Source organism: Procambarus clarkii, chromosome 71, assembly GCF_040958095.1.
Source record: "Procambarus clarkii isolate CNS0578487 chromosome 71, FALCON_Pclarkii_2.0, whole genome shotgun sequence".
NCBI classification, from domain to species: domain Eukaryota; kingdom Metazoa; phylum Arthropoda; class Malacostraca; order Decapoda; family Cambaridae; genus Procambarus; species Procambarus clarkii.
The window spans coordinates 22,453,807-22,464,404 of record NC_091220.1 but is presented as its reverse complement, the minus strand read 5'-3'; the positions used below and the strand labels follow the sequence as shown (position 1 = coordinate 22,464,404).

The 10,598-nt window shown below is 43.4% G+C and overlaps 1 protein-coding gene across 1 annotated transcript; it reads right to left on the bottom strand.

Annotated features, from left to right (window-relative positions):
* Positions 1–6,988: 6,988 nt before the first annotated feature.
* LOC138356294 (ESX-1 secretion-associated protein EspB-like) lies at positions 6,989–8,320 on the bottom strand. The gene is made up of 2 exons (XM_069312267.1): positions 8,162–8,320; positions 6,989–7,684 (listed from the first exon to the last, which is right to left on the bottom strand). The coding sequence occupies exons 1-2, from the start codon at positions 8,318–8,320 to the stop codon at positions 6,989–6,991; spliced, it is 855 nt and encodes a 284-aa protein (XP_069168368.1).
* Positions 8,321–10,598: the final 2,278 nt, after the last annotated feature.

Sequence of the window (10,598 nt, the reverse complement as noted above, 5' to 3'; positions counted from 1 at the left end):
ATGAAAACTTAACTTATTAGGCAAATCGGGCCTTGCATAGTAGGCAGAGAAGTGCGTTCTGGCTATTAGGTACGACATATATATATATATATATATATATATATATATATATATATATATATATATATATATGTCGTACCTAGTAGCCAGAACTCACTTCTCAGCCTACTATTCAAGGCCCGATTTGCCTAATAAGCCAAGTTTTCATGAATTAATATATTTACTATAATTTTTTTCTTATGAAATGATAAAGCTACCCTTTTCACTATGTATGAGTTCAATTTTTTTTTATTGGAGTTAAAATTAACGTAGATATATGACTGAACCTAACCAACCCTACCTAACCTAACCTAACCTATATATATAGGTAAGGTTAGGTTAGGTAGCCAAAAAAAGCTAGGTTAGGTTAGGTTAGGTAGGTTACTTAGACGAAAAAACATTAATTCATGAAAACTTGGCTTATTAGGCAAATCGGGCCTTGCATAGTAGGCTCAGAAGTGAGTTCTGGCTACTAGGTACGACATATATATATATATATATATATATATATATATATATATATATATATATATATATATATATATATATATATATATGTCGTACCTAGTAGCCAGAACGCACTTCTCAGCCTATTATGCAAGGCCCGATTTGCCTAATAAGCCAAGTTTTTCTGAATTAATATATTTTCTCTATTTTTTTTCTTATGAAATGATAAAGCTACCTATTTCATTATGTATGACGTCTATTTTTTTTTATTGGAGTTAAAATTAACGTAGATATATGACCGAACCTAACCAACCCTACCTAACCTAACCTAACCTATCTTTATAGGTTAGGTTAGGTTAGGTAGCAGAAAAAGTTAGGTTAGGTTAGGTTAAGTAGGTTAGGTAATCGAAAAACAATTAATTCATGAAAACTCGGCTTATTAGGCAAATCGGGCCTTGCATAGTAGGCTGAGAAGTGCGTTCTGGCTACTAGGTACGACATATATATATATATATATATCGTACCTAGTAGCCAGAATGCACTTCTCGTCCTACTATGTAAGACCCGATTTGCCTAATAGACCGAGTGATTTTCTTTATTTTCAAAATATTGTTTCCAATTGATTTATTTGAAATATTATTATTATATTATGTTAAGAACATATATTAGTGACTTAGTTATGTTAAATGATTTACTTGTTAAATCTTTATTTTCATCTAATTATAAAGTACTTTTTTAAAGAGTGGTGGATACAAATATTTGTTGATGTTTTTTTGGGATATAAGCCAATGACAATGTCAATAGTTGAAAGATTATAATTCTTGCGCGATTTAAAAATGCTACGGTACATGCTGGAGACAGGTCGCTGCATGCCCATATATTCACAATTAATTTTAGTGTAGGTGGGCTCTCACAAGAAATGCCAGGCCAACTTACTGTGGGGTGTGCTGGGGATCATCGCCTGGCGAGCCAGGCAAACGATCGCCTGTTTTCTTTTAAAGAAACTCATGAAGTCTCAAAATGAAAACGATCCATAGAATATTATTTTTAATGTGCTTAATAGCTTTTCCAAGACCCCAACTGTTTCTTATAAAGTTGCGTTCATCTACGAAAATCATAAAAAACGAGATTGGAGTCGTATTAAGAGCGGTATAGTGATATAATGCTTTATAACTATCTTGTGTTTTTTCTTGAAAAACTCTTGGAATCTCAAAATAAAAGCGAACCGTAGATTATTATTATTAATGTGCTTAATTGCTTTTCCAAGACACCAACTCTTTCTTATAATGTTGAGTTCATCTAAAAAAATATTTAAAATGCAACTGGAATGATATTAAGAGAGGTATTGAGATATAATGTTTTATAAGGTTTGCTGTTGTTAACATATTACATATCACTTTACCTATTAATGATTAAGTTCTTTTTTAAAGAGTGGCAGATTCTAATATTTGTTGATGTTTTTATCGGGATATAAGCCAATGGCAATGTCAATAGTTAAAGGATTATTGTCATATATAATTTATTTATTTATTTATTTACATATATACAATAAGTTACGTTGGGTTTATGAGAGTACATAGCACGATGTGTTTACATTTTTATAAAGCCACTAGTATGCACAGCATTTTGGGGAGTTCCTTAATCTTAGATAATATTAAGTAGGTAATTTCTAGCAAAATGGTTGGATTATTCAGATCAACCTTAAACACAATAAAATAATTGTTTAAATTATCCTTGCTCGTTTTTAAACTTTTATGGTACATGCTGGAGTCAGGTCGCTGTATTCACAACTCGTTTATTGGGTGGATATATATTGCCATCTCTCAGGCCTGGTTTATTTCCCCGTATGTTGTGGTGGATGATGGTGGTTTGGGTTCAGTACTGGCAGTAAGTACTGCCTCTCCATTCTTATTAATAATATTATGTGGTGAGTGGTGTCTCACTATTAAGTGGAGGGGAAACTTTAAATGTAAATTGTTGATGATAATCAGGAAGCAAAAATAATAAGTGTCATGAAATTTAATTATTTAATAAATTTATAAGTTGTTTAGCTGGAGGGGCTATTTTTTGGGCATAAGAAACAATTGATTTGTATTGATATTGGTGATAGGTTAAGATAAATGTAATAAATAAAAGAGCAATAATACCAATTAATAAGGGCAATAATGATTTATATATATTTGTTCCTAGTAGATAAAATGTGACTAATAAAACCAATCTAGAAAGATTGATACATAAAAGAAATAGCCCAATTTGTCATTTTCTTACCGACATTTTTTTTTTTTTATTTATAAAATTACAATATACACAATAAAAAAGATACAAAGCCTGACAAAGTACATAGTAAAGAACCCAAAGAACTCTTAAGACAACAAACATTATACAGAACAAATGCATGAAGACTTTTTCTTTATTTTTTTTTATTTTTTTTATTTTTTTTGTACAAGAATACAACATAAAAAAGAAATCCAATCATGCATAACACAAGATCCACATGAGTAACATAGAGAACACAAAGGCTCACACAGAGCAGCTACACATAATAAGCCAGCGGCATAAAAAAAAAATAAAATAAAAATAAAATAACACAAGGGAAAAATTACATGAAGCATGACGGATAAAAGTACCCAATAGGGCCACACACACACAAGGCATAAGCCCACATAAACAGGAGCACAGCACCGGAGCACGCAGGAACCGGTGGAACAAATGAAAAGATACATACACATACACACCACAACACAAGGACCTACGCACACAGGAGTCGGACGCAACAAAACGCCCACACAAATAAACAGGAGGAAACACCAGAATGCACGGGAACTGGGAAACAAGGTCCAGAACCACAGTCAAGCACACACACAGAAAAAACAGCGGAACACGCAGGATCCGGCAAAGGAACACAAAACACACACAAACCCAAACAACAAGGACACACACACAAGGAGCAACACAAAAGCACAGCGCAGGCAAACACACACAACGCACCACCAAGGAAGCCCTCAAGGGGCAGGGGGAATACCCACAACCCAAACGCCCAAATGACCCAAGAAACCCTCCCCCCCCCCCAAATCCATCGACACCACACCAATACACTAACCAACCCCCCGACCCCCCCACCAACCCCAAAGCATCACCCTGAACATACGCGTCAGTGAACCAATCAGCAAACCTCACCGGAAAAGCACGCTGCAACCACCATGTGAAACGCAAACGCACTCGCAGAAAACCCAGAATCCGGCGAACCCCATAGCCCTCCAAACTCCCAACCCACACGCTAAACACATAATCCGCAATCAAGACACTCAGAGTGTTCCGAAGCCGCCCGGAGCCCTGAGGAAACGAAAGAAACAGGAACCGTAAAACATCCGCCCGAAGCCCGAGCCCACAGAACACCACAATCACATCATGCAACCAAGCAACTAAACCCTGTACCCTCTCACAAAAATAAAACACATGTGGCTGCGTCTCAACCAATCCACAATGTGCACATGTCGCGGAAGAACGCAACCCAAGCATACACAAACGATCATTCGACGGCAAGGACTCGTGCAGCATACGAAAGAGAAACTCCCGCTGCTGCGGAGCCAAATGCCGCCCACCCAAGACCGACCAAATCCCCCCCTAATCCCAGCATGGAAACAAACCCTCAACCCGATGGCTCACACGACGAAGGAGAACCCCCATAAATAAATGTCCCCGACACGACAGGGACAAAAACCCAGGAACACGACAGAGCTTCCGCAGAATCCCAACTGCCCACAAATACACCGGTGTACAAAAGGCGACCTCACACCCAGCCCCTAACTCAAGCAAATAGCTAAACTGAACTGAACAGAAATAAATCCCAAGCGCACCGAGGCCCCCACCCACCCCCAAATACTGACGCAACGACACCCAAAACAAAGCCAATGCCTTGGTAAAAACATCAGGGATGCCAACACCCCCCTCCTCCACCCGCAAAACCATGGAGGAGCGACGAACCGGATGATACTTCCCACACCACACATACCGATAGACTCTGCACTCCAACCTATGAGCACGCCGCCGATCCAGGGGGAAGCACTGAGCCAAAAACCACACCCTCGAAAGAACTTTACTAGTAACAACAATCGCCCGCTGATAAACCGTCAATGGACGCGAGGATAACAAACCAACCGCCACCTCAACCGACCGAGACACCGCATCCCAATTCCACTCCAAGGATTGGGCATACAAGCTAAACCAAGTAATTCCGAGAACCCGAAGCGACCTGACCACTGGAAACCAAGACCCAGCCCACACTGAACGGGAGGTCCAGCTCCCCAGCCCGATCAGACAGGACTTATCCCTATTAACAAGGGCCCCAGTGGCCAGCTCAAAACGCCGAACAAGGTCCTGAACCGCAACCACAGAGCCATCGGTCGCCACAAACAGAACCGTATCGTCAGCATACCCATAGATCGGTAAACAGAGACCAGCAGGCAGCCTCGGAGGAACCACCAAAGCACATGACTTAACCGCACGAAACAAAGGCTCCTGAAAAATAACATAAAGGAGCATAGATAAGGGACACCCTTGCCGCACCGAGCGGCGAATGGCAAAGGGGGCACTAAAAAAACCATTAATGCACACACGACTATGACAGCGGGCATACAACATACGAACCCAAGAAAGAAACAACGGAGGAAACCCGAACCTCTCCATAGCCTGCAGCACAAAGCCCATCGACACACGGTCGAATGCTTTTGACCAATCTAAGCTGAGCATCACCGCAGGTAGGCGAAGCTCAGAGGCACACAAAAGCACATCACGTAAAAGAGCATTGCACTGAAGCAAAGACCTACCCGGAATGCCATAAAATTGCTCAACCGAAACCACAGAACCAATAACATCCCGACACCGACCAGCCAGCAACTTCGAGACAACCTTATAATCAACATTTAACAGGGTGATCGGCCTCCAATTCGACAGAAAACGCAAATCACCTGGCTTCGGAAGCAACCTCACAACCCAATCATAATGGGATGCGGGTAAGGAACAGGTCAGGAAACAAAATCGCACCACCTCCAAAAAAGCCTCCCCAATCACAGCCCAGAAAGTCACATAAAATTCCACAGGGAGCCCATCCGAGCCAGGCACTCTGCTGGAACGGAAAGACCGCACCACATCCCAGAGCTCAGCCGAGCTCAGCTATCACCAAAGCGGAACAACCCGTAGCCAACAAACCAGGTGAGCAGTGACGCAAAAAGAAAGCAGCCAAATCCTCATCCACCCCTACCTCCCCATACAGCGCTCCCAATTCCTGCTGCACATACAACAGGACCCCATCCGTGTTAGACAAAACAGAACCGTCCTGACGCTGGAGACCGGTGAAAAGAACCGAGTCCCGAAGGGCTTTCTCCTTTCGCAAAACAAAAGGAGAAAGCCGTCCACCAGACACACGCTCGTCAACACGAGCAGGCACCTGAACCCCTTCTGCCAACTCCTCCCGCAAACCACAAATGCGCTCCTTACACACCGAAATAGCATCAAAACAATCAGCCCCACCATTTAGCAACACATACAACCGAGTCAACCGCGCCTGAAGAAAGCACAACAAACCAAACCTCCCCACCGCCTCACGCCTCGCAACCACAACAAAAAAGGAGTTGCATTTCACCTTGCACCACTCCCACCAGTCCAACACAAACGAAAACTCGCACTTGCGAGCAACAAGCCCCCACCCACCACCCACAAAACGCCTCACGCATCCAAGGACAACGCAACAACCGACAATTCAACTTCCACCAACCCCTCCCCACACGAACCTGACTATGAACAGCAACACGCACCACAACCAAACAATGATCAGAAAAGGCAACAGGAACCGTGCGAAACGCAAAAACAGAGCCCTCCCGCCCATGAACATAAAAACGATCCAGCCTGGAACACGCCCCTCGCGCAGCAAAGGTGAATTCCAAATCGCCCCCAAACATGAGAGCAGCATCACGAAACCCACAACTCTGTAAGGTGGAGACCAACGCCCGAGAAACATTCTGCGGATGCGCACTATTGCAATACCGTGCGAGAGTGACACAATTAAAATCGCCCCCAAAAACCATGTCCCTTGTGTCATGACGCAAGAAGTGTAACAGCCCACCCAGGAAAAACTCCTTCCTCTCCTTGCTACGTGCCATGCCAGAAGGAGCATACACAGTCAATAAGGGAATCTCCACCCCGAGGTATCGCACACGAGCGAACCTCACCCGGCCATCTTCATCCATCTCCGTGTGAAGCACGGAAATGGACGCCCTCCGGGAGAACAGCATCAGCGTGCCCCCAAAGGACATCCTCGGCGGATTAAGCACTACATGAAAATCATCAGTCATCCCAGACAAAGCACCCAAGTCACGCACATTATGCTCCTGAATAAAGGCCACATCTACACGTTGCTCACGAAGCACAGCCACCAAGCCCATCTGCACAGCCAAGTCACGCAATCCACGCACATTCAGCGTCGCACAAGTCAGAGAGGGCGCCATCAGGAAGGCAATGAGGACCCCACCAACCCCACAGCCCCCGTAGAAGGTGGAGCAGAGCCCCCCACATGGGAGGCAGTAGGAACAGTAGGCGCACCATCTGGCAACCCTGCAGAGGAGGGCCCCAGAGGAACGTCGGCGCTCGCACTCTTTGTAGACTTTGTAAACTTCAACGTCAGCGCATCCCGTCCAGGACCTTCCACACCAGAGGACACCACCCACTGATCAACCACAACTGCTTCTGGGGCGTCACTGCCCCCAGAGGGGGCCCTGGGTGCAACAGACCGCATCAGGCCACCAGAGGGAGGAGGAGGAGGGGCGCACGCCACAGCAGCCCCAGCCGTAGACCCCCCTCGCTTAATGGGAGGACCTTTGTCAGAGGAACGCGCCCGTGCCTCCCGCTTACGACGGGGCTGGTCCGACGTCGCGACCGGGGAAAGCCCTCTTGAGCCACGAGAGGACCGCAGCACCTCCGGAGCAGCAGCAACCACGTCGGATGAACGGCCACCAGACGAAGGAGCAACCCCACACGAAGGGCCTGCAGGATCGCCACTCCCACCTACACACGATGGAGCAGCTTCCACAGACGTACCTGTCTCCATGGCAGCAACATCTGAAGCCCGATGAACCTCCACAGTGACGACGTGCACAGGAAGTGAGGGCGCCACATCAGACACCAACGAGCCAGGTGGGTCAAACTGCTGAACAGCCGGAGTAGGATCAGTCAAAGCAGAAGGCACCAACAACGAGGAGGGGCCGTGGGGGACAAACACGGTCTCTGCACCACCTGGCTTGGCCCCCCCAACCCCCAAGGGGGGAAAATCACCCTTTGCCCTCGCAAACCACACCGAAAACAGGTGCGTGGTTGATCCTCATAGAAAACCCGCATGTTAAAGCCGTAGAGCTTGACCTGAGAAGGAATATCACGCGTCAAGCGCATGCCAAGGGTCCGCACATTGGTCCTCAAGCCTGACAGGCGGCCTGAGCGGAGGCAGGTTATACGGTGAGTGAACACAGTACTGTACCGAGAGAAGCAGGTGCGAAGGACCTCCTCGGGAAAGTCCAAGGGAACTCCATGGATGCTGACAAACGTCGGCGCCACACACAGGTCCGACACCTCCACAGTACCAGCAGAGCCCGGGAGCAGATGAGAACGCCCAGCAAAACTTGATCACCACACGCTTGTCAGAGATCTTTTCAAGGCCGTAAACAGTGAGCAGGTCAACCTGGAAAACATCCAAAAGCGTCACTTCCACCAACGCCCAATCAACAGCCGCCGAGAACTCCAATCCTTCGGAATCCACCCTCCGAATCCGCGTCACCGACGACGCCATAACGCCAGCTGCCCCCACAGGCTAGCCGGCACACCACACACTAACAACAGCGACCTGCTCGCACCAGACGTCAGCCAACAACTGAGAGAGCGCCAACGCCGTGACCACACCCTTCAACGAGCAAGCAGCCAAGCCGAACCGCAGCAGCACTTGGTGTTTACTCTTCTTACCGACATTGACTTTTTCTGGTGCTATTTCTGTATTCTTATTACTATGTTGCCCATGAGTAGTTGTTATTGGACCCCAGTAAAAATCTTCATGTATTCTGTTAGCTATTCTCAACTTTGCAACATGCGGTTGGGGTAATAACTGAGGCGATTGTTGAGAATTTACAGTAGTCTTTGTTGATGTGTTTGTTATTAACGAACTTAGAGTACGAGTCATCGTGGTAAAATCGATTTACTCTTATTTTTTTTAATTTTACATTAATTAATTTTTTACTATCAAAGGATATTAGTACTTTTAGTCGATGGTTATTTATGTATATTAGGGCTTCCCCCAGTGGGATAAAAGACTGTTTTGTCTGCATCCAAACGATGGCTGAAAGGAAAACGATGTATATATTTCTTAGTTGTTGATCCTATCATTCAAGTTGAAAATACTATCTAAAGTTTCTAACATCCAATTTAAACATTGAGACCGAGAGTGTCTAAATGGAACTAAATGGTTAGCAGCTTCAGTTTCTTCTAAAATACAACAACACACTGATATATACACACACAAATCACAAATAGCCTGGTGCATCAAATGAACAAATCCACAAGGAACGGTAATTTTTTAGTGTTAGGGACCTCTGAACTTGAATAGGATCATAGTTTTAAAAGAACCCGGTTACGGAAAGGCTCGTAACAGTATGGTTTGATGTCAACTAGTGTGAAGCAGGATATCATAAATTACTATAATATTAATTCGTGAAAATAACATCTAGTTGTTCATGCAAATAGCTAGCATTGTAAAATAACGAATGGTGGTGTTTAGTGCATCTACAAAGGTTATCTTTCTTAACTGATAATGGCAACAATGTTTCTCTTTTCTCCTTAAAGTACCGTTAAATCGCAACTTTTAGATTCCAATAATAGTTAATTTGGTTAAATGATAGCAACAATGATTTTCTTACCTCAGGCCAGTATTACCAATATTTTATTGCCGAGCCTATATAGTGTATGACACATATTGAAGGTCAATTTCAAGGCTAGAGCTATCGGTTCACCCTAGTAAGTTCATCTATTGTGGGGTTCGAATATCTTTACTCGATGAGATCCCCCCTGCTGGATATTTGGCATGATTAAAGAAACAATGTTACATAAAGATGAATTACTAGCAGGCATTTTTAGTCCAATTAGAGTCAGACTGAAGCTATATGGGCTGTGTTTTTGTGGTGATTTTGAGGAAGGACAGGCACAGAATATGTTGATGTTAAAACTGAGGCTGTGATAATATATTCAATGTCATGGTATGATTAGTTTATATTAATTCTATGACAAATTGTCTCATTACCTTATATTTGTGATATATATTATCTTTACAATATATCATCTTTGAAATTTTTAGATAACTGTCACTCAATTTTTGCCTAAAATGTAATTTTGTATTTAGATTGCTGTACATCTGTTTAGCCTTGCCAGCATTGAAAAGATTGGTATATGAACAAATCCACAATGGCCGTGATGAGGGTTCGAACCTACGTCCAGCATGATTCCAGATGCGCCTTAGTAGACTGAGCCCCCGACATGGTCATAAAAATTGCAAAGTCTGGGATCATCTCGGTCATATGTTCGAACCCCCATCACGGCCATTGTGGATTTGTTCATATACCAATCTTTTCAATGCTGGCAAGACTATTGCCAGACTATTGTTAATTCTGTATGTAGTGTAGTGTAGATTTGTATATGTTTCCAGTTTAGTTCCTGATCCTGGTAATGGCAGTATCTACTTGCTGTTCTGTTACTGTTTTCTCTTGTATAACTAATGTACTGTAATTTTCATGTATACTTTTTAAAAATATATACTACCATTTTCAAATAAAGTTTTTAATTGATTTACATAATACCACCACTAGCTCTCTCGTTATGAGCAATAAGTTATCAAATAAGAACTGGTGGGATGTTGGATATCTTTAATGGTAATCTAATCTGAATTTTTTTTAACACGATATTCCTCAATTAATCTTACAATGGAAAATCGATTTGCATAATCTTTAGAGTTGGTATTTCACTTCAGTGGTATACAAGTGATTCATCAAGGAAGGTTTATTTCAACACTTTACAGAAACCTCTAG